Below are 25,493 nucleotides of genomic sequence, written 5' to 3'. Positions count from 1 at the left end.
GGCAAATCTATGGAGACAGAAAGTAGATGAGTAGTTGTCTAGGGCTGGGAGTGGGGGTGAGGGGGCATGGGCAGTGACTACTAGTGGGTAAGGGGTTTCTTTTTGGGGTGGTAAAAATGTTCTAAATCAGATTGTGGTGGTAGTTGCACAATTATGTTGTGGATACTAAAAACCATTGAATTATACCTATTAAATGGGTGAATTGTATGGTATGTGATTATATCTTAATAAAGCTGTTAAAAAGAAAAAACATGGCTATTCCATTAAATTGATGCAATATGATTTAAGGTGGGCACCTGGGTGGCTCAGACAGTAATGTGTCTGCCTTCAGCTCAGGTCATGATCCCAGGGTCCTGGGATTGAGCATCTCGTTGGGCTCCCTTCTCAGCAAGGAGTCTGCTTCTTCCTCTCCGTCTGCCCCTCCCCTTGCTTGTGCTCTCTCTTGAACTCTCTCATGAATAAATAAAATCTTTTATAAATAAATAAACATGATTTAAGGTGCCATTCTATTCATTATTAAACAGATTATTTTTAGTTTTTCACATTGCTTAGTGTAACCAAATACTCCATTTGAAAGAACAGTTTTTTTACTAAAACTACTATAAATCATTATAATAGATATGTGATGTCCCTAAGGTCACCTACATATTTTCAACATCACAAATCTGTCAATACTTTACAGGTGTAAAGAATTAGTATCTTCCACACAGTTCTCTCCCATACAATAAGGTCAGTGGCCTGTCCTTAAGCCTCACTTAAGATTACTTTAGCAGTAAGAGACATGAAAATATAGTGCCTTAAACAAAACAGAAGTTTATTTCACTGTCACATAAAAGTCTAGAGGTAGGCAATCCAGGGCTGAGATGGCAGATATCTCTCCAGTGACCACAGGATCCCAGGCTCCTGCTATAGGCCCCAGGCTCAGTCTACTGCTCTGTCAACCATAGGGTCTAGTTCTTGCTATTATGGTTCAAATGATAGCTATTACATCCAAGCAACAAGATGGAAGAAACAGAAAGAATAGCAGTGGAAGGAAAGGGGACAAAGTGTATGTGCCAAAGGTCTTTAAGAAAAGTTCCCAGATGCCCTTTCTGCTCTGCAATGATTGACCAAAACTTTGGGACATAGCCATACTTAACTTCAAGTGAGACTGAGAATATGGTCTTTATCCCAGGTAGCATGTGTCCAGGTAGAAATTAGGGGTTCTATCATCATGAAAGAAAGGGAAACACACATTCAGAAAAAAACTAGCAGACTTTGCCAATAACTCATAACTTATCTAATGTCACAAAACCCTACCAAAAGCTAGAGAAAAGTAATCTGGTCACAAAGGATGAAAGAAATAAGATGAACTAAGAACTATACACTAAATTAAGCAGTATGAGGAATGACTATGCCTAATAGTGAAAAGCATCAGAGGAGATATGTTTGCAAAAGGGTAGAGAAATAACCAAAAGTTCTAAAGTGGGGAGAGCATTTTTATAAGATGGGAGCCAGAGGCAATATCCGTCAGACATACTAGGCAAATAAAAAGAAGTTGCTTAAATGAGCAATAAGTAAAATCATACTTTCTTTCACTTCCCATTAAGATCATCAATTTTTAACAGAACACTTTATCTTTGCCTATTTTATTTGTTCATATGTTTCTAATGCCTGAAAGGCTTACGTTATCAACTGATTTTTCTGCTTCTGGTAGTATTTCAAGGATATGCATTGCACCTGGCCTTTTCTATACTCCTAAAGATATAATTACCTTTGTTTGGAAATCACTGTGGTTGTAGTTTTTTATTTACTATATTAACGCGATCAGAAAAATACTTGAACATTTCCAAGAAATCCCAATGTACACAACTTAATGTAAATTTACTTAATCCTTTTAATAATTAATTTAAGATCCACAGACAGACTTGGTTTCTATGTAAGAAACAATTTTCTTTTTTTTTTTTTAAGATTTTATTTATTTATTTGAGAGAGAGAGAATAAGAGACAGAGAGCACGAGAGGGAAGAGGGTCAGAGGGAGAAGCAGACCCCCTGCTGAGCAGGGAGCCCGATGCGGGACTCGATCCCGGGACTCCAGGATCATGACCTGAGCCGAAGGCAGTCGCTTAACCAACTGAGCCACCCAGGCGCCCCTATGTAAGAAAAATTTAATGTGACTGAGATAAAGTGTTCAGGAGAGATAATATTTAATACGTTTCAGGAAAAGGTCATTAACATTTAGTTTAGTTGTTTTTTTTTTTTATAGTTTACAAGTTCAGAAGAGTTTAATCACAAATACAAATATAAATATGGGAAAGTTACCATAAGGGGAAAATAGAGCTTTCAAATGATGATGCTGAGATTACTGTAATAATGTTGTATTATGAAATTTGAGTCATGGGAGAAAGGCCAGGGCCCAAATATACCCAAATGATCCAAACACTTTTATTTATTTATTTTTTAAAGATTTTATTTATTTGACAGAGAGAGAGATAGCGAGAGCAGGAACACAAGCAGGGGGAGTGGGAGAATGAGAAGCAGGCTTCCCGTGGAGCAGGGAGCCCGATGCAGGGCTCAATCCCAGGAGCCTGGGATCATGACCTGAGCCGAAGGCAGACACTTAACGACTGAGCCACCCAGGCACCCCCGATCCAAACACTTTTAAAAAGTGCATTTTCTTTAGATAATTCTACAGTTGGTTGCACTTCCTAGGAGAAAGTACAGTTTTTAAAAATGATAGCTTCACAAAAAATATATCATGTATATAAAGTAATAAATCCACCAGATTCTGTATAGCATGACCATATGAATGAAGATAAGTTGCCGTCTTGAAATCATTATTTAAAAAATAAGCCAAGCATGTTGGCTGGTTTCTGGTCCCCTTTGCAGATCTGCTGTCAATTATATCTGAAACAGGCTACAGGATATAGCATGTGAGACAGTGGGGAGAAACTGACTTGGAAAATCAAGACAGTCATGTTCTAGTCCTTATTTGGCCCCCAGTTAGTCAACCTAGGCAAAACAGCCTTTGAAGACCTTCACTTCCTCATTGTTCTCTAAGGTTCTTTCCAGCACTGTAATTCTAAGTTGACTTGAAGGCTCATTTTGGATGAAATAGCATTGTTTACATTAAATCACTTCCGGTACATGTTATCAGGAACTATCCACACATGAAGTCTGAATCATTAAAATGTTTTACTCTATATTTTTCAAGCCAGAAACAGTAATTTAGAACTCAACAATAACATTCTAATTTTTTAAAATCAAAATAAGATGACCAGAATCATTAAACTTAGTATTCACAGCATTGAACCTAGAAAAACATGTATAATTAATAGAATGTTAAAGCCAAAAGAGCATATGACAGAGAGAGAGAGCCTGAGACTTCTTATGAAGTGTGTCAATGACAATTACTCCATAACAACTGTGTACTCAGGATCTGTGGACATAACATTGCAAGCTGGGGGGAAAAATCCAGCCCAAATGTCAAATCATGGAGCCAGAATGATTCTGAATTTCCTAAAGACACACTCTGAGAAAGAAACAGAATTCTCCCCCATTTCCCCATCCCCCTGTCCCAAAGGGGAGAATATAAAATTATGCACATCTTTGGTAATATTTTAGAAAAAATGAACACCTAGATATAAAGACAATTAAACTTAACATTTTCTCTTCAATTTGTTTTTTATAGCAGACATGTTAATTTCATTTTGAACATGGTATGCCAAATATCCTGAGCTTCCAGGAATAAAGTCATGTAGCTCCCCAAGGAATTTCTTCATGGCATCAATTGATATATAACCTACAAAATACAAAATATATATATATTTGAAATCCTATCATACTGTTTTTCAGTATCTTTGATTTATTAGAGTTACGATTTCTTTTTTTTTTATTTAAGATTTTATTTATCTATTTGACAGAGAGAGACACAGCGAGAGAAGGAACACAAGCAGTGGGAGTGGGAGAGGGAGAAGCAGGCTTCTCGCAGAGCAGGGAGCCCAATGCGGGGCTCCATCCCAGGACTCTGGGATCATGACCTGAGGTGAAGGCAGACACTTAATGACTGAGCCATCCAGGCACCCCTAAAGTTACGATTTCTAAAGAATGTTTTTAGAAAGAAGTAAAAAGAAGAAATAATGCCAGGGAGAAGATTCTCCATGAAACTTGATAATTACCAGGGAATACCCTCCTTCCCAACTCCCCACTCCCTGCAACCTTCTACCTCTTATTTTTTTATTTATTTATTTTTAAAGATTTTATTTATTTATTTTAGAGAGAGAGAGTGTGCAAGCAGGGGAGGAGCAGAGGGAGAGGGAGACAGTCTCCATCAGACTCCACGCTGAGCGCAGAGCCTGACTCGGGGCTCGATCCCAGGACCTGAGATCATGACCTGAGCTAAAACCAAGAATTGGACACTTAACCAACTGAATCACCCAGGAGCCCCTTCCAGCTCCTTTTAAAACACAAATATTTGATTATCCACTTTGACTACTGAGAGTGTAATGTCCAGGTTGGGGGTAAAACATATGGTACCTAGACCAAAATAACTGGGAAGTGTGTCTGGCTTAGAGTATAATCATTTAGAACTATCTATCCAAGTAGCTACTGTAACAGCACAAACAGCTCATCTTCACTAGTAGGGCAGGGAACATTTTCCTGCACTGCTAACACTGAGATAACATTCTTTAATAAGAAATTAAGGGAAGGGGGGCCTGGGTGGCTCAGTTGGTTAAGCATCTGCCTTCGGCTCAGGTCATGATCCCAGGGTCCTGGGATCTAGTCCCATATCAGGCTCCCCGCTCACCAGGGGGTGGGGGTGGGGTCTGCTTCTCCCTCTCCCTCTGGCCCTCAACCCCCACCCCTCCATGCTCTCTTTCAAATAAATAAATAAAATCTTTTAAAAAAATAAATTAAGGAAAATCAGTATTACTGCTTAGTCAACAAAGGTTATGAGTGTGATTAATTTTGATATCATTAATAATCTGAAATTGATATGAGTATCAAAAAAAACCCACCTAGAATGTGGAGAGCTTAAGGACTCAATACTTTAGGGCAACCCATTCGGAGCCCCTCTCACTCTAGAGGGCTTTTGTTTCCTTTCCTTTCTGTTCTCACCTTCACTTAATAAACTTTCACTTCACTTCAAAAAAAAAAGAAAAAGGACTCAAGGATTTAAGCGATATTACCTTGATAGCTACTGCTTATTTGAGTGATTATATTTTATGTGTAATATGTTTGTAGTTTATATTAAAACTGACACCTAATTTAATAGTCAGTACTGTATGAGAAAAATTCTGGTAGAGCTCAAAGATGATTGATTTTAGAACACCACCACCATCAACATGTGGTACATATGCATATAGTTTGATTGCTTCTAATAATATATGATAAATTGACAGTTAATAAATTAACTATGAATTCACTAACATAAAACTGATTAGTGTCTTTAAAGATATTTTAATCATAATCATTTACTTTAGAAAATCTCTTGAAGCACTATACTCCATATGGTTCATGATCTTTGCCTAATGACTAGGTTTCTATGTAAAATAAACTAGTACAGAAAAATATTAACACTTAGTTAATTGCACATATACACTGTGTGAAGTTGCTAAAGATACGTGTGAGGATAGGAATTTTAAAAATAATTATTACATTAATAAAAATATTCCTATAAGAAGTATAGGACATTTATGCATCAGAAATGGATTATTCTAGCAGTTTTGAAGTAGTTAGGACTTTAGGCTGAAGTTGATTGACACTCAATTTAAACTAGCTTATAAGATTTTATTTATTTATTTGACAGAGAGAGACACAGCGAGAGAGGCAACACAAGCAGGGGGAGTGGGAGAGGGAGAAGCAGGCTTCCCGCGGGGCAGGGAGCCCCATGCGGGGCTTGATCCCAGGACCCTGGGATCATGACCTGAGCTGAAGGCAGATGCTTAACGACTGAGCCATCCAGGCACCCTCAATTTAAACTAGCTTAAACGAAAGGGGAGTCTACTAGAAAGATTGCTATATCAACCAAACTGTGAGGAAGGCAGACATTTCTGTGTGGGCCTCAGAAGTAACCAGAGCTCATGGCTGTCTCTCACTGGTATCCAGTTTTCCCTGCATGTTAATTTCAATTTTTCTCTCTTGAGGCAAGTTGGCTTTCTTTACATGGTAGGAAACATGGAACTACATGGCTCCCAACTTTTAGATCTTAAGAGCTATGGTCACCCGAATGAGAATGATTTGACTGGCTGCGTTCCATGTATAAAAATCTAGAGAAAGAGCTGTAACTGGCTCAACTCAAATCAGGTATTCATTCCCAAGGCAATAGTTAGGGGTGAGGAGCTCATGTTTTAGAAAATGACTGTTTCTATGTAAATCAGATGTACTGAGGGGAAGAAAAGAGAGTTCCTAGGAAAGGTATTCTATATGTGTCTGTGGTAGCCAGCCTCCCAGATGGCCCTAAATGATCCCTATCTCTTGGTATTCACAAATTTGTGTGTCTCTAGAAGGAGACTCTGTACTTGGGTTGGTCTATATGACCAACAACACATGGCAGAAGTGATTGTATGCCACTTCTAAGAGTAGAATATAAAAAAAGACAGTGGCTTCTGTCTTGGGTATGCTCTTTTTCCCTCCTGCATTTCTCACTCTGAGGAAAGCAAGCTGCCATGTTGTGAAGAGCCTTATGGAGAGGCCCACTTGAGGAGGACTTTGGCCTTTGGCCAAAAATCAGCAAGGACCCAAGGCTTGCCATAACCACATGAGTGAGCTTTGAAATGATTTTCCAATCTCATTTGTGCCTTGGAGTAACTGCAGCCTAGCTGGCAACTTGACTGCAACCTTATGAGAGACTTTGAGACAGAAGTATCTAATTAAGATGCTCCTGGATTCCTGGCCCTCAGAAACTATCAAGTAATAAATGTTGGCTTTAAGCTGCTAACTTTTAGAGCAATTTGCCAAACAGTGATAGGTAACTAATACAGTATCCATTATAGGTTCCCAAACTTTTAGTTATCAGAACTTTTTGGTTTGAAAATTTTTACCTGCAAGATATTTACAATTATTAATTTTTTAAAAGATTTTATCTATGAGAGAGAGAGAGAGCACGAGCATAAGCAAGGGGAGGCAGAGGGAGAAGCAGACTCCCCACCGAGCAGGGAGCCCAATGTGGACTCGATCTCAGGACCCTGGGATCATGACCTGAACTGAAGGCAGCCGCTTAACCAACTGAGCCACCCAGGTGCCCCTATAATTATTAATTTTTAAAAATTAGTCACCCATATAGCTACCAATCAGAACTTCTTATCATGGGTGATAACTAGTGATATCAGACTAAAATAATTTAATTCCAGCCAAAAGCAAAAAATAAACAAAAACAGACCCAGAAAATCCCTTGATATTTTATGGCACATTTATGGGACATTTGGCACTATCTGAAGATATTTTTGGTAGTCACAACTTGGGGCCACGGGTTCTAGGGCATAGTTCCAACTTGTATTTTCTGCAAACTAAAATCTAATTAGTTCTATTTTAAGAGACTTAACATTCATTGAACTGAACCCAACCCATTTTGAGGAAGAGACAGTCAAGTTACAGTCACAAAAATTGCTACCACTGCCTAAATTAGAACTGTCACTCACTATATTCCAACAAGAAGTTATTCTTTCCTGTACCAGCAGATGGGCATGATTAAAAAAAAAAAAAGGAAGTACTTGTCATTTCACATCAAAATTAAAGCCAAAGAACCATCTCTAAAGAGTGAAACTTTCTTCCAAGAAAGTGCCATTTAAAATTTTTAAAAATTTTAATATAGGGGCAGCACCTGGCTGGCTCAGTCAGAAGAGCATATGACTCTTGATCTCAGGGTCGTGAGTTGGAGCCCAATGTTGGGTGTGGAGGTTACTTAAAATAAACAAACAAACTTAAAAAAATAAAATAAAATTTTAGTGTAGAAATATAAGGAAAGAAAATAATCAAATAAAAAGATCAGAAAATTTTACTATGGTTCTATCAATAAAATTAACAAAAGATGATCACAGGTTGAAATCTTTAAAAATTCTGACTAATGATTATTTTTGTAGTTCTTCTTTAGTTTGCTTTTTTTTTTTTTTTTTTTTTTTTTTTGCGAGAGAGAGAATGAGAGAGAGCACGAGAGGGAGGAGGGTCAGAGGAAGAAGCAGACTCCCCGCCGAGCAGGGAGCCCGATGTGGGACTCGATCCCGGGACTCCAGGATCATGACCTGAGCCGAAGGCAGTCGCTTAACCAACTGAGCCACCCAGGTGCCCCTTTAGTTTGCTTTTAATACAACACTGTCATGTCTTTTGAATAGTCAGGCAGCAATGAAACCGGCATTGTTACATGTCCAAATCTAAGCATTTGTCTTTATTGTATGGCTGATTTTAATATTTATCATTGATTTTTAAAATATGTTATCAAACACTTGGTAAGTCCAAATGAACATGAGACATTTAGAATCTGGTGATAGAGTTGCCTGAAACAAAATCAATACCAGTAATATGCCACAACCATGGTTTAAGGGGTACCTACATTTTATCTGAATGTTTAGGCCTAAGGATAAATGAGGGTAGCAGTTGCTGCTCCCGATATTAGAACAAGTACTTCTACTTAGTTCATTGTCCTTTGCAGCCCACAATTGCTCCTAAGAACCCCAGAACTGACTTCTCTGTCAAAGCTGGGTAACAGTTTTCTTTGATGTCTCCAAGTCTCAGCCTCAAACGACACATTAAAAGTTCTTTTTTTTTTTTTAAGATTTTATTTATTTGTCAGAGAGAGAGAGAGCACAAGCAGGGGGAGCAGCAGGCAGAGGGAGAAGCAGGCTCCCCGCTGAGCAAGGAGACTGATGCTGGACTCCATCCCAAGACCCTGGGATCATGACCTGAGTCGAAGGCAGACGCTTAACAACTGAGCCACCCAGGTGTCCCTAAAAGTTCTTTTAAAGTGCTTTTCTAAAGGCTATTAACAGAAGAAAAAAAATAATGAAACAAATGGCTAGACCAAAAGGTAAGAAGGAATAGTACTATGAGAGAAGACATCTAGGAATTTGTGGACTAGTTCCAAGAGTCTGATAAAGAGAATGTGATAAATATACAAATGAGTTTTAAAATGGAATTTCAAAAACCTATACTTTTTAAGTTGCTGTGTTTTAAACACAATTTTTTAAAAAACCTCTATTTTTAAAATGATCCATGACCCGGGTGCCTGGGTGGCTCAGTCGTTAAGCGTCTGCCTTTGGCTCAGTTCATGATCCCAGGCTCCTGGGATGGAGCCCCGTGTCGGGTTCCCTGCTCAGCAGGAAGCCTGCTTCTCCCTCTCCCACACCCCCTGCTTGTGTTCCTTCTCTCGCTTTGTCTCTCTCTGTCAAATAAATAAATAAAATCTTTAAAAAAGAAATGATCAATGACCCTAACTAAATACTACTCAGATCAAAGTATCTAAACATCGACCTCACTCACCACTATCCCAATCCCAATGGCCACTTCCACCTGATTCCCTTGGTTCCACCCTCTCATGTCAGCCTTAGAAAGCTGTCTTTCTTTATGTCAGGCACTAGAAAACACAAACACGGAGTCCGTGGACACCTGTGAACCTCTTTAAATTATATGTAAAGATGGTGTGTTATGTTTGTGTGTGTTTGTATGCTAGGGAGAAGGGTCTATGTTTCATCAGATTCTCAAAGGAAACTATGATTAGAGTTGTCCATATAATTTATCTTCCAAGCTGGGACACCTGAGAGTAAAAAACTGATGCCAGGACAACAGACATAAACTGGGACTGTTTTGTGTAAACAGGGATGTGTATTCACGCTACCAATAGATGAGCGTTTTAACAAAATATGGGACCTATCTCTGGGTCAATTCTGCAGATTTATTTAGTGCATTGTTGTACATTTGTTGTAATGCATGTTGTACATGTATTTAATGCTTTATTATACAAAATATTCTTTTGTTTCTTTCCTACTTGGGTTTTCTCTAAATTTTATTTTATTTTAAATTACCTGTTACCATGTTGTTCACTGGATAATTCTGAAGAGGGAAGTACATCTGCTTTTCTGTAACTGGAGTCGTTATAAAATGCTTTTCTGTGCTATAAAATGAAACATACAGAAAGTCACATTTATATTTGTGTTTTCCTGAGAAATTATTCCAGGCAATATATATAGTAATCTATTTGCTCTACAGCAGACTTCAATCTTTTCAATCTTATTGGGTGAAAATGTTATGTGTGGACTTCTTTTGTGCTTCTAAGTAATACAAGTTCCCATACAGATATTTTCGGTTTTCTTGGCCACTTCAAAAAACGTATTTTTTGTGTATGTAGGGGCATAAGTCTTTTTCTCAATATTATTAAAAGCAAAATAATTCAGTAATACTTTACAATTAGATAAAATATATATACATATGTAATCTTATGCCAAGGAAAGTATAGTGGGCTCTATTTTAAATAATCACAGCATTTTTTGTTATTCAGTGTTTAAATAATTGGAACTCTGTTAACTAGTACTTCAATGCTTTAAATAAAAAATGAAATCTGGGAAAATCATGAGGTACACTAAGATTCTGAAGTGACTTCTGAGTTAAAAAGAGAAAACGTTAAAGTATTCTGAGTGTGGTTGTGTAGTATAATTAATTATATTCTAACTTTTAAGAGCTTAGTAGTTTTCAACTAAAATATTCTGTTTTCCAACTGTGCCAAGTAACAATGTTTACTGTATTTAGACTACATATAACCAATAGATAATACAATTATATGAAAATAAAAACCTCAATAATTAAAAGTAGGGGTCATCCTTAATTTATTTTCCTTAAAAAATCTAAAATTACACTTAGTGTTAGAAAAGCTTTCTTTTCTTTTTTTTTTTTTAAAGATTTTATTTATTTATTTGACAGAGAGACACAGCGAGAGAGGGAACACAAGCAGGGGGAGTGGGAGAGGGAGAAGCAAGCTTCCCACGGAGCAGGGAGCCCAATGTGGGGCTCGATCCCAGGGCCCTGGGATCATGACCTGAGCCGAAGGCAGATGCTCAATGACTGAGCCACCCAGGCGCCACCTAGAAAAGCTTTATTTTCAATTTGTTTAAAAATTAGATTTCATCTGAACTCTTCTAAAAGAAACTATAGCTCAGTTAGGATAAGATCCTTTAAATAAAGTAAAATAGTGTTCCCAGAAGAGTTAGGGACTCTAAAAGGATAACCATTGTTATTATTTATTATGGCTTTAAGATTTCTGGCTAAGCAATGAGGTGGGGGAGGGTAGAGAAAGAAATGGAAGAGATATTTAGTCTTTTTACTAGAAGCAATCTTTCATATGAACAAATGATATGATTATGCATCCTGAAAAGCATAAGATTTATATGAAGAAAATGTGAAAATGTTCCTTAAGGGCCACAAAAGAAAATTTGAACAAGTGGGAAAAAACACCATTTTCTCAGATAGAAAGATTCAATATCAGAGGTAGTCTCCCTAAGTTAATCATACTATACATTTTTTGTAATGTCACCAGAAATAACAACAGTAATTTTTAAAACATATATGAACAAGGTGTATCTAAAATTCAGATAGAAAAATAAACCAGAAAGAATAGCAAGAGTAAAGAGGAAAAATTAGCACTAGATATCAAATCGTATTATAAATAACTAAAACAGAGTGGTGCTGTTGCATGACAAATGAATGGAATATAAAAATATAAAATGCAGAAATAGACCCAAATACTTACAGGGATCTAACCTCTGATAAAGGTGGCATTTTAAGACAGGGTGTGTGGGGGGAGATAAATTATTTTACCAATAGCCACAGATAGTTAGCTATCTGGAGGAAAAAAAAAGAAAGTGGATCCCCACCTCACATCTTACACCAAGATATATTCCAAATGTGTCACAGATTTAAACTGAAAAATAAAGAAATCATTAAGAAGAAACCATAGCAAAAAATAATAATGATAATAATCTTAAGAGTAGGAAGACTTCCCTAAGTACAACACAAAACCTGAAAGCCATTAAAGAAAATGTTAATAAGCACAAATGTATACAGTAAAACATATTTGCATGACAAAACCCAACATTTTTTAAAGTCAAAAGACAATAGGCTAAGAATTAATTGTAACTTATTTCATAATGAAGTAATTCTCCTAAAACGTAAAGGGTTCTTATCAAAAAATAAAAGCAATACTCAATCAATAGAAAAATGTGTAAAGGATATGAACAAACAGTTCACAGAAAAGGAGATATAAGTGGTTCTCAAATATCTGAAGACACTCAACCTCATTCATCATAATAGCAATTCAAACAAAACTAGACTGAGATACCACTTTATACCTATCAGATTAGCAAAGACCAAAATACATGATAGTACTCTGTGTTGGAGAAGGTATAGGGTTAATAAGATGACTGACTATCCCAGTTTACCCTAGATTGAGGGATTTCTCAGGACACGGGGCTTTTCAGTGTTAAAATCAGGACAGTTCTAAGCAAACCTGGATGTTTGATTACCCTAGCTGGAAAAGGCACTTTTGTAACAGTTTTTGTTTTTTTTTTTTTAATTGGAAAAGGCACTTTTATACACAACCAGTAGGAGCATAAATTGGTTTAACCTGGATGGAGGGCAATTTTAAGACCTATCAAGGAGACAAATCTACATTCCTTTTGACCTCGTAAGAATTACCCTACAGATATTCACACACACAAAATGACATTACATAATCATTCACTGAAGCACTGTTTTTAATAGCAAATTAGAAATTACCTAAAAATCCATTAAAATAAGCAACTAGTTAAATAAATTATGATAAATCCACATAGTAGAACACTATACAAAGCAAAAATGAAAAAGCTCTTTATGTAATAACATGAAATGATCTCCAAGGTAAATTACTGAGTGAAAAAAGGCAAGGGACTGAACAGGGCTTACAGTCTATCACTATTGGTAAGAAAAAGGAGAAATGAAAATACTTACATGAATTTGTTAGTATATGCACATATAAGAAATTATAATATTGGTTACTTCTGGGAGGGAAACTGGCTCACTAGGGACCAGTATTTTCATAGTATCCCCTTTTGTATAAGTTGGATTTTGATAATTAAAATGTGAAAATGGAAAAATAATATGTAGGCATGAAGAACTAAGGAAAAGATTTTTAAAAGGAGAGTAATGAGTTTGGGACTTGCCTTGTCAGGTATTAAAATACATAAATGAAGTTATATAACTTAAAAGAATATTGTATTGATATAGAAATAGATCCACAGATTAATGGAATAAAACAAATAGTTTAAAAATAGATCTCTATATACTAAAAAAAAATGACAAAGGGAAATTACACATCAGTTGGAAATAGATTTATTATTAAAAAAAAGTGGGAACTTATTTGCAAAACAAAATCAATTTAGATCTTTATCTATTACCGTACACCAAAATAAATATCTGCCGAATTTAAAATTGATTTGATCTCTGAATGGGAAAGAACTTTTCTGATCATGAAAGCAACTAAAGAAATTATAAAGGAAAAGTGATCAATTTAATGATGCAGAAATTTAAAATTCGTATCTCTAAAAAAGTATAAACCAGACAACAAACTGAGGATATAATGTGACAAACTGGCAAAAGGATAATAAAGCTATTACATAAAGATGCCAGACAAGTTGATAAGAAAAACAATAAGGCCCCCAATAAAAAAGGGAGAAAGGATAAAAACAAACCACAGAGAAGAAATATAAAATGCTAATAAATTCAAAAAGGTTCAAAGCCATTAGTAATCAAGAAAAATGCACATGAAAACAAGATGTATTTGTATAAAACTAGAAAGAGATGGTAGTTATCTCTAAACGGTGGGGTTGCTTATAATTTAAATTTTCTTCATTTTCTATTTTGACCAATTACATGCATTATGTTCATAATAGAATAATTAAATTCATGCAATTTTCAGAAGATTTGGGGAACATATTGAGAAGTGGAAACAGCATAGTGATTAAGAGTTTGGATTCTGGATCAGCTAGACTTAGCTTCAAATTCATCTTCACTATGAGTAATGTTGAATGACATTTAGCTCTCTAACCTGTTTCCTCAACTGTGAGATGGGGCTAATATTTATCTATCTTACAAGGTTGTGAGAATCAAATTAACTGATAAGCTCACAAGTGTCTTATATTTAGCAAGTGTTTTTAATAACTGGTTCATCACTTACTATTCAGTATCACTAGTAGAATGCCAAAGAAACAAATGCTTTCTGAGTAAGGGCAAAGTATATTTTATCTATGTTCACACTGCACCCTCTGGTGGTTCCATAAAGAAAAGGCTCTAGGTTAGATACCTATCTAAGGTATCTATTCATATCCTTTGTCCATTGTTATTGTTATTGGATTGGACATATTTTCCCCAAATTTGGAAGCCCCCTTTGTATCTTAAACTAGTTTTTGTCAGATGTTTTTTCATGTGTATATTTTTCTTTTGACTTAGTTTATGGTGTTTTTATTGCCAGGTACAAATTTAAAATATTTTTGGTAGTCACACTTAACCAATCTTTTCCTTGATGGCCTCCATGTTTTGCAGGGCAACAATTTCTTAAAGAACTTATGTATCTGATATCTATACTAGTCAAGTTAATCACTGGGAGTTACTTCTTATTTTCTATTTCCCAGCCTTCTTTTACAAGGTCATTAGGATAATTATTCTTTCCTCTATTAATCCCTTAAGAATATCTTCATGGTCTTACCTCTTCTTATTTTTCTTCCTTTTTAACCAGTTTTTTATCTCAAAAAACCATAACAAGTAAGTTCAAAGGAGTGCTATACATAGAGATCCCAAGACTTAAAATATGGATTCTCAAACTTAAGTGGTAGAATGTCTAGAAGTCACAGGACCATGAAACAAGTTTACTAAACTTAATTAAATGCACAGCTTTGTGTAAATTAGATAACAACTAACTTCAAATTATAACAAACCAAATAGTAGGTACAAAAGATATAAGAAAAAAACTATAGAAGAAAAAACTTAAAATTGAAAAAACTATAAAGTAAACCCATTAACTTTTATATTGAAGAGAAACAGCTACTATTTGGTCATTTTTATTTCAGCAGACCTTTGAATAGCCAGTACTCCTTATGAGTATTTGAAAACCATGGAACTGGAAAACATGGAATTAGGACTAGATAATAAGCCTGAAACAAAAGGGGTCTCTCTTAGATTGGCTCTCACACAATGGTAAGTCCATGATTGTCTGTCTTTTTAAATTTAATTTCTTAAAGTAACCACATTACAAACAATTTGGAAAGGAGAGGGGGAAATCATTCAGAACTTCCAATCCTAATAAAATTACTGCTAATATTTCATATATCTTCTTATTTAAAAATTAATGTAACAGTAATCACAATATACATAAATTCTTGTTTCTTTTTTTTTTTTTAAGATTTTATTTATTTCTTTGACAGAGAGAGACACAGTGAGAGAGGGAACATAAGCAGGGAGAGTGGGAGAGGGAGAAGCAGGCTCCCCGCGGAGCAGGGAGCCCGATGTAGGGCTCGATCCCAGGACCCTGGGATCATGACCTGAGCCAAAGGCAGGCGCCTAACGACTGAGCCACCCAGGTGCCCCTAAATTCTTGTTTCTTTTGTGCAAGGAAAGTCTAGTATAGTCGTTGGCTCTGGAATTAGACTGACCCAGTTCAAATCCAACTTCCCCCCACTTAATAATAAAAGTTTGTATGACTTCGGGCAAATTAATCTATCTAATCCTAGATCTCTTTTGCTGTAAAATGGCAATGGTGATAATGATAATACCAATGGTGTAAGAAGACCGTGAAAATTAAGTGAGAGAAACACAGTAAGTGCTCAAAGATGCCTACATTGAATTGAATTATCAATGCAGTGTATGAATTCAATACCTTTTGGATAATTCTTTTTCCTGATCTGTTGCTGGTTCATTGCTTTCCCTAAGGGCCTTTATTTCATTTGGTGTTACTTCATCATGCTGTGGATAGCAAAAGAAATCACATTTTTGAAAATCAGCACATAAATGATCCAATCAAAAGTTTTTTTAAAAAGTAAAAAAGTAAATTGGCAATATATATCAAGAGTCATAAAAATATTTATACATTTAGATCCATTCAATCTAGTTCAGTGTCAAAAACAAAATTTTGCACACACACACAATTATACTATTTGTTTTTAGGGCTATGTAATGAAAACAATGTATTTTTAAAATATCAGCTGTGGTTGTATTAGATTGTAAAATTTTGACTAATTTTATTCTTTTCAATTTTTGAAATTTTCCCTGGCCATATTAATTTTTAGTTTTTAAAAGATAAGGAAACAAAAAATTTAAATTTAACTAAACTTTCTTAAAATCCTTGACTTGAAAATTCCTAGGCTTCCTGTGAGTTACAAATCAAAAACATGAAGTAAGTTGAACAAATTACATTTCCCCTTCAAAATGAAAATGAAGTATTTAGCTATGGAGTTATGAAAGAACTAAATATATATTAAGCTTTTCAAAAAGATTATTTGACAGTGACTCAGATACTGATACCTGTCACATAGTATAATTACTTAATATGCCATTAGGAAATTTCTATGTTTAGATCACAAATCCACTCCAAACAATACTAATGTTTCCCAAATTACTTACCAGATTTACCCTTGTTGCCATTCAATGAAGTACTTTCTACTTATATATTCTATGGTTACATTATTATAATTGGCTAATATCAATCAATATTTTGAAAGAACTAACAAAATCATTTATCATAAAAACATAATTTCTAGAATCAATCATCACTACAGGCATATTCCACTAATTTTTCTATGAAAAAATTCTATTTTTCTATGAAAAAATATTGGATTGGGTAGGAGCTGAAAAAATTTGGTTCCATTTTGCTATTGTCTAGCATGTGAACTAAAACAGGTTTTTACCTTCTCTTTACCTCGGTTCTCTCATTTCTAAATCTGAATGATTAAATTAATGGGCTTTAGGAGCTTTTTAGCTCTAAAGTTCTGCATACTCAGTAATTATTGTCAAATAACAACCATTTGATCACCACTCACATCCCTGAAAACACTATGACTGCCAAGGATTAGATATTTTGGTCCTTAGAACCAACATAGCCAAAGATACTAAAATAACTATGATTTTCAGATGATCACAACTTGGGAAGAAAAAACAAATTAATGAAAGAATACAAAATGCTTAAGCTAATTGTTTGGCTTCAGACATATAAAGATTTTTCTACCTAAGTGTTTATTTTGGAAATTTTCAAACTCTGAAATGTTAGCGAAAGTACAGTAAGTACTATACACCTTTCACCTAGATTCATAACATGTTAACATTTTTATCACTCTGCATGCCTTCTCTCATTTTTTATTTTTTGCTGGACCATTTGAAAAGGTTTGCAGATATTATGACATTTTACTCTTTAATCTTTAGCTTGCATTTTCTTTCAAAAGCATTCTTTTGTCTTTATAATACCACCATCACAATTAAGAAATTTAACATTAATTCAATATCACCTAATAGTCCATATTTAAATTTTCCCAATTGTTCTCAAAATGTCTTTTTAACTTTTTATTTAAAAAATATCCAGAATCCAATCAAGGTTTATACATCACATTTGGTTGTTACGTCTTCTGATCTAGAACAGTATTCCTGTTTTTGTTTTGTTTTGTTTTGTTTTTTTATGACATTGTTTTAAAGAGTCTAAGCCAGATAGTTGTTTTGTGATGTCTCACATTCTGAAATTGTCTGAGTGTTAATTAGGTTAAGCATTTTGAACAAGAACACTCACTGTATAGATTGTATGCTTTTTATTATATCACATCAAGCTGAACATAAGGAGAGGTTATTCCAATTTTGGTGATGCTAAATTCGACCAGTTGGTTAAGGTGGTGTCTACCAGATCTCTCTACTGTGAAGGCACATCACTTACCTTTGTAACCACTAAGTAATCTGTGGGGTGATAATTTGAGAACATGGTTTTAACATTCATTAATGACCCTGCCTAAATCAATTATTTTATTGGGGGTGGTAGTTACTATTTTATAAGGGAAATTTTCCTTATCCCACCTTTCCTTTCCTTCCTTCCAGTCCTCCTTCTTGCCTTCCTTTCTTTCCTCTTCTCACCTCCTTTCCTTCCTTCCCTCTGTTCTTTTTGTCTTTCTTTATGCTTTTGGAGTATCACTATTGAGTCTCCAATTTAATGTAAATTTAATGTACTATAATTCATTACTGCCATTCTTCTTGATGCTCAAATTATCCTAAATTTGGCTACTGCATGAAGATTTTGAAGTAAGTCAAAAGCACTGACAAATTTGAAGCAGAATAGCAAAAGCTATAAAACAGTCAATTTTCAGTATTGAACACATTTATTGAGGCGTATTATTCAAAACATTTAACAAATGACACAACATGGGAATTAGTAAATCAGAATCTATGCTGGCAGTAAAAAACTGGTAAATACTGTATCTAATTAATGATAGAAGCAAATTTTCAAGCTTTTTACATGAATAATTTTATTCATATGAAAATATCTCAGTGTACTAGTGTGAAAACAATATCAGACAAGATAATGTTCAATAAAAGCATGCCCTTTAAATTCCATAACCTGGATCACTGGTGTTAACATGTCATAAGTAAACATTTCTCAGATTACATTGCTTTCAAAATTTTTTGAAACTGTAGATTTTAACCAAGTACTTTAATTTACTCTTACCTTCTCTATCAGAAAATGTTGGTCTTGTTCCCAAATAAAACTACCAAGTTTTCTTCTTATTTCTGTGGTAAGAAAAGCAAATTCAATACTCTTTTTTAAGTAATTTTGTAGAATCTTCTGAAGTTTACTTGAAGTCTGAATTTTCCAGGCCAGCATTATTCCACTTACCTCAAACTCACCTAAGATACTTGTTTAAAATGCAGATTCTCATTGAATCAGAAGATTGAGGAGGAGCTCAGGAATTTGCATTTCTAACAACCTCCCCAGATGATTCCAAAGCATTATGAGAATCATTGTTGTAAATTTTTTCTGCTGGAATTTATGACTTCATTAGATATCTTTGTCTTTAGGCCAACCATTAATAAAGAAGACAATTGTCCAGTTAAAATAAAAGGTATAAAATTCCTTAATTTGTAGAGTAGAGGTCCTCAAGTATTCAATAATTTGGTAAAAGAAGAGTGAAAGAGAAACAGGTCTAGTGGGCATAGTAGAATAGGAGTTCTAACGATGCTCAGCATGTCAAAGGACTATGTCATCATCCTTAATGATCTCAAAAGCTTCCACAGTAGCCCACTTGAGGACAAAAAGGTAACATTCCTCTAGACCTATGTTGTCCAATATAGTAGCCACTGGACTAGCTATATATGGGCACCATATTGAAATGTGGTTGGTCCAAAGTGAGATGTGCTGTGAGTGTAAAATAAACACTGGACTTCAAAGATTTAGCATCAAAAAAAGAATGTAAATATCTCAATAATTTTTATATTGGTTATATATTGAAATGATAATATTTTGGATATATTAGGTTAAATAAGATATATTCTTAAAATTAATTTCACCTAGGGGCACCTGAGTGGCTCAGTTGGTTAAGCGTTTGACTCTTGATTTCAGCTCAGGTCATGATATCAGGGTCATGAGATCAAGTGGGGAGTCTACTTGAGATTCTTTCCCTTTCCTTCCGTCCCTCCCCTTGCTTGGGCTCTCTCTCTCTCAAAATAAATAAATCTTTAAAAAATTAATTTTACCTATTTTTATACATCAATTTCTTATTTATACTAGAAAATTTAAAATTAGTATGTGGTTCACATTTGCATCTCACACTTCTAGACAATACTGGTGTAGGTGGATAATAATGTATGCTTTTTATTCTTAAAAAAGAGCATGTTTTCATTTAAAACAGATCTTTTTAAATTTTACTTACTACTATTATTTTTTTAAAGATTTATTTATTTATTTTAGAGAGAGAGAGAGCATGTATGTGGTGTGTGTGTGGGGGGGGTGTGGAGCAGAGGGAGAGTCTTAAACATACTCTGCACTGAATGTGGAGCCCCCAGCGCAGGGTTTGATCTCACAACCCTGAGATCATGACCTGAGCTGAAACCAAGAGTCTGACACTTAACTGAATCACTCAGGCGCCCCATCATTTATTTTAGAGAGAGAGCACACGCGCACATATGCGCAAGAGAGATGGGGGGGGTCTTTAAGCAGGCTCCAGGCCCAGCACAGAGGCTGACGTGGGTCTTGATCTCACAACCCTGAGATCATGACCTGAGCCAAAATCAAAAGAGTAGGATGCTTAACCAACTGAGCCACCCAGGCGCCCCAGTGTATAAAGAATAATACAAGGGGCGCCTGGGTGGCTCAGTTGGTTAAGCTTCTGCCTTCAGCTCAGGTCATGATCCTGGAGTCCTGGGATCAAGCCCCGAGTTGGGTTCACTGCTCACTGGGGAGCCTGCTTCTCCCTCTCCCTCTGCTGCTTCCCCTGTCTGTGCTCGCTCTCTCTCTGTCAAATAAATAAAATCTTTAAAAAAAAAAAAAAAATACAAACATACGGGTTCATTATTATAACGAATCTTAAAATTTCATTATAATGAAGAGATTCAAAACTAGCATTTATTAAATGTTCACATGTCAGACCACTTAATATATTATCTCATTTTATCCTCAAAACAACTTGTTAAAGTTCACAAAACTAGTAAATGTTGGATCCTAGCCAGTGAGCACTGTGAGGGCAAGATCTGCTTTTTGTCTTATTCACCACTGAATCCTCAGCACCTGGGTTGAAACCTGACCCATAGGAGTTTAATGAATGTGTGAATGAGCAATAAACAAACAAAGCTAGAATATACACCCAAGCCAATCTGATCCCAAGTCCATGATTTTCCACTTATATTAAATGATACAAAACACAAAAATCTCTTATTGAGAACAAAGATCAGTCAAGTTGGGAGACCTAGCTGGATTTGGCTAACAGAGGCTGGATAAATTATCTTTACCAACCTTTTTGCAAGCACGCAGGAGGAAGAATGAAATGACCTAAAGCCACCGAGTTTTTCATTTCAGCATTGGCTACTGCAGAGAGATAGTAGGCGTGAAAAACTGTAGCATTATCTTCTATGTAATCAAGGCTCTGATATATTCTAGGAGAAAGGAAGGAAATATTTTAGGTTATAAAATAAACAAGAATGTATTCAACCTTTCAAAAGAAAGAATAGGTGAGCGGAAGTAGGGATAATTATCTACAGGCAATCAAGATACTGGGGAATAAGGGAGTGGGGAGGGGGCAGCCAGGGTGGTGATTAGACCTCTGCTTTGTAATCATAATGTGAAGGGGGATCGCAGGTGGGCGGATTGGAGGCAGAGTAACCTCTGAAAGCTACTATAGTCCCACCAAGAACATTTACAGGGGTACACGGTACGTGTACAGTGGTGTTTGGCCACCGACTGATTAATGGGGGTGGGGTTGTTATTCACAAGAAACTACTAGGGTTTTAAGTTTGAGAACACAGGACCTGGTGCAGGTGTGAAGGGGCAATCAGGAGATTTGGTAGGAACATACTGAATGTGATAGGCCTTCAAGGCACCACGTAGAGTTGTGGGAGAGACAGCTAGAAACAGAAGACTGGAACTCAGGGAAGACTCGTGGACCAAGTAGGAGGCCAAGTCATTGTGGCAGAAAGGAGAAGAGAAAGGTGGTTTTTATCCCTCCCCACTTCCCATCTAGGACCGAAAACTTGCTCCTTTCCAGTCTGTTCCTATCGTCAATATTTCTTAGTGACTGTGACTTCCATCTTCAGCTCCTGGCTCATTATGACCCAGGAGGCACTGCCAGGTGGCCTTCAGGTACCTCAGCGTGTCTGGGTGGGAGGCATCACAGCTGAACAAGAAATCGGCGGCCCTTGGGTCACTGATCGAGCCCCCTTCGGCCACTGCGGAGGCAAGAGCACAGGGTGAGCCTATCATGTACCCCGGTGCCAAAGCACCACAGAGAAGAGAGACGCTCTGCCCACCACCTCACCCGCGCCTTCCACCCAGCTGCCTACCCCAGAACTGCCTCAGTTCTCGGCCGACGCTGCCGCAGAACCAACCCCGCTGTCCTTGAAACATGGCGATCGGCGTGCGCGCGAGGGTGTGGGGGAGGAGGGCCTAACGGGGGTCGCTGATTGGGCTGAGGTGCGAAGCCCAGCTCGATGATTGGTTCTCAGAGTAATGGGCGGGAAAAGCCTGGGGCTAAAGGAAGCGGAGTCTGGTCACTCACTACCAGAGCTGACCGACGCGTGGGGCTGTGGAGAAGCGTCTCCTGTTTCCCCTGATGTGGCGGAGAAGGTCAGTCGTGCGTGTGAGTTTTAAACCCTCAGTGTTAAAGTTGTTGTGCTGTTGTTACAGGCATGGTCACACGTTCTGTGGCATCAGGTGTTATTTTGAAGCCAAACTCATTTTATCATTTCATTTATAAATGTTTCCATTAGAATCTCTAAAAGAGGGGCGCCTGGGTGGCTCAGTCGGTTAAGCGGCCGCCTTCCGCTCAGGTCATGATCCAGGGGTCTTGGGATCGAGTCCTGAGTCGGACTCCTTGCTCACCAGGGAGCCTGCTTCTGCCTCTCCCTCAGCATGCCGCTTCCCCTGCATGCTTCTCTCTCTGTCAAATAAATAAAATCTTAAAAAAAAAAAAAAAAAATCCCTAAAAGATGAGGACTTTTAGAAAGACAAAACCACAATACAATCACACTTAAAAATAATGATTCTTTGATATAGTCAAATTTCACCAGTGTTGAAATTTCTGTTTTGTTTTGTTTTCAAAATTATGCTTTTCTTTTGCAGTTTCCACAATCCACCACCTACCCCCTTACATCAGTTTTGATAAGCTATATTTTTCTGGTTTTGGGTCCATTTAATCTAAAATTTCAAAAATATTGATATAAAGGTCATAAAACATTTTATTATCTTTTTTAATGTCTGCAGGTTCTGTAACAATAGTTCCTTTTTCATTTCTGTTATTAGTTATTTGTGCCGTTTTATTTCTTAGTCTCACCAGAGGTTTGTCAATTTTATTAGTCTTTCAAAGAACAAACTTCTGAATTTGTTGATACTTTTTAATGTATTTTCTATATTATTAATTTCTGTTGTCATTTCCTTGGTCTTAAATTGCTCTTCTATTAATTTCTTGAAAGAGATGAGTGCCTTTCATTCTATTTTCTAATATGTGCATATAAGGCTATAAATTTTCTTAAAACTGTGTTTTCTTTAAAATTTCCAAACACGTGACTACGCAGTTATCTTATTGTTAATGATTGCTGGTTTAAATGCATTAAGGTCAAAGAATATGACTTTTAAAATGTATTGAATGTATTGAAATTTCCCTTAGGATTGAAGTATATGGTCAGTGTTATGTGTGTGTTTGCAAATATTATTCACACCTGTTGGATATTCTCAGTGTTGGGTGCAGCATTCTGCATGTTTATTGGGTCAAGTTTGTTAATCATATTGTCAGATTTTTCTATCAGTTATTGAAAGAAGCATATTAAAATCTCCATTTATTGATTTCTTGTTAATTTTTGCTTTATATATATTGAAATTATGTTGTTAGGCTCATGCTAATGTATACTTGTTACTTTCTACTTGACTGAACTATTAAGCACTTAAATATGAAAGGCAAAACTTTAAAACATATGAATAAAGCAGGGGAGAATACCTCTCAGGCCCCTGAGTAGAGAATAACTTTTTAACAGACACAAGGATTAACCACTAGGAGAAGATATTTGCAGTATGAATAACCAACAAAGGATTGGTATCTAGAGCACATAAATAACCCTATGAATCAATAAGAGACAAACAACACAATAGACATTTCGTAGAAGAAGAAATTTAAATGGCCAATAAACTTATAAAAAGATGCTCAGCCATAGGGAGCTGGAAATGCATAACTATGAGATACCATTATGTATCCACTTTACTGGTACATAATTGAATTGCTGAAAACATAGATTAATGGGAACTGTAGGAATGTAAATTGGCATAGTCACTGTGACCAACAATTCAGCATTACTTACTTGAAGATGTGCATAACTTATCTGCCAGCATTTATTACATATATACCTAGAGAAATTCTTGCTCCCCTTTACCAGTACACCTTGGACAATAATGTTATGGCAACATTTTTGCTAAAGCAACAGCAACAACCAAAACCAAACTAGAAACAACCACTTATTTATCAACAGTAGTTTGGGTATTTAAACTGTTGTATTTTCATAGAATGGAATACAACATAATTTTGAATTTCAAAAAAGCTAAGGAAGACAGAACATGATTCCATTCATTTAAACTTCAAAAAACAGGCATAAGGGGGTTCCCTGGCTGGCTCAGTTGGAAGAGTTTGTGACTCGAACTCGGGGTGGTGAGTTTGAGCCCCACATTGGGTGTAGAGATTACTTAAATATTTTTTTTTAATTAAAAAAAAACAGGCATAATGAATCTTTCTTTTTAGGGATACATATATATGTAGTAAAGAAAAAACTAAACAGTATGGTTGTTGGAAAAATATACCTATGAATTATTTTCAGAAAGGAAAAAACAGATACAAAATGTAGAATAATGATTACCTCAGGGCCTAGAGAGGGACACATGGGGCCTTAAAAGGTTTTGATACTATTTGCAAAACTAGATGGTCAATTAATGAGTGTTTTGTGTATCATTCTCTAAATTGCATATATATATTACATACACTCTTTTGTGTGTATTTTACAGTTTAATTCTTAAAAATAGGGCGCCTGGGTGGCTCAGTTGGTTAAGCGACTGCCTTAGGCTCAGGTCATGATCCCGGAGTCCTGGGATCAAGTCCCACATCGGGCTCCCGGCTCGGCGGAGAGCCTGCTTCTCCCTCTGACCCTCCCCCCTCTCATGCTGTTTTTCTCTCTCTCTCTCTAATAAATAAAATCTTTAAAAAAAAAAAATCAAGTAGGTCAACTTAGGAGGATTTTATCTAAAGTAGTTAAACAAATATTTGGCCTTGAATAAATCACCTTTACTCATCTGAAAAATTAATTTGTCCAGAGCATCTCTTTTCTTGGAAGTACTTGGTAATCCAGTATTACTTTTTTTCTCCTATATCTCAACTATGTTATACAACTGTGCAATATTGCCACTGCTGTTCTAAAAGTCAGTTTAATCCCAGAAAAGTGCAAGGCATTCTCCTTTTAAGGTTCTCACCAAGTGAATCCTAACCCACTGACTTTTCCTTCTACTTCGTATTTTTGTTACTAGCAGCCTCATCTCCTGTAGCCTGCGATAAAACAATATATAAGATAGCCCTAATCATAATTCTTAGTGAATACATTCAGAGTCTATTTCTAGCAGGAAAGTCTCGTATTGGTGTTTTATGATTCATACGCATTCGAAGGATTCCTGCCTTTAATTGTAATCTGAGTTCTACATAGAAGGATTGTTCAAATTATTCAGTATAGAATAACCAATTATCTGGGAAAACTGTGCGAAAATAAATTTGTGTCATCTATGTTAAGACAAATG

The 25,493-nt window shown here is 36.1% G+C and overlaps 1 protein-coding gene across 1 annotated transcript; it reads right to left on the bottom strand.

Moving 5' to 3' along the window:
* Nucleotides 1-2,680: 2,680 nt before the first annotated feature.
* Nucleotides 2,681-22,076, bottom strand: TERB2 (telomere repeat binding bouquet formation protein 2). The gene is made up of 7 exons (XM_034994731.1): nt 22,013-22,076; nt 21,817-21,898; nt 20,970-21,109; nt 18,690-18,751; nt 15,870-15,955; nt 9,997-10,085; nt 2,681-3,782 (listed from the first exon to the last, which is right to left on the bottom strand). Exons 1-7 carry the CDS (start codon nt 22,074-22,076, stop codon nt 3,640-3,642), a joined length of 666 nt encoding a protein of 221 aa, XP_034850622.1. The 3' UTR covers nt 2,681-3,639.
* Between the last annotated feature and the right edge of the window lie 3,417 nt (nt 22,077-25,493).

The sequence above is a fragment of the Mirounga leonina genome, unplaced genomic scaffold (genome assembly GCF_011800145.1).
Source record: "Mirounga leonina isolate KUSES-001 unplaced genomic scaffold, KU_Mleo_1.0 Mir_91, whole genome shotgun sequence".
Taxonomy (NCBI): Eukaryota; Metazoa; Chordata; class Mammalia; order Carnivora; family Phocidae; genus Mirounga; species Mirounga leonina.
Note: the sequence above shows the minus strand (reverse complement) of the source record. Positions and strands in the feature narration are given on the sequence as shown.

Excerpts from the sequence above, each read along its gene's own strand:
- TERB2 (XM_034994731.1), bottom strand. The coding sequence starts at position 22,076 with ATGTTTCAAGGACAGCGGGGTTGGTTCTGCGGCAGCGTCGGCCGAGAA. Across the intron at positions 15,956-18,689 it reads AACATTTTCTGATAGAGAAG|CATGATGAAGTAACACCAAA; the intron begins GTAAGAGTAAAT and ends TGCTATCCACAG. Across the intron at positions 10,086-15,869 it reads GAAAAAGAATTATCCAAAAG|CACAGAAAAGCATTTTATAA; the intron begins GTATTGAATTCA and ends TTCATTTTATAG.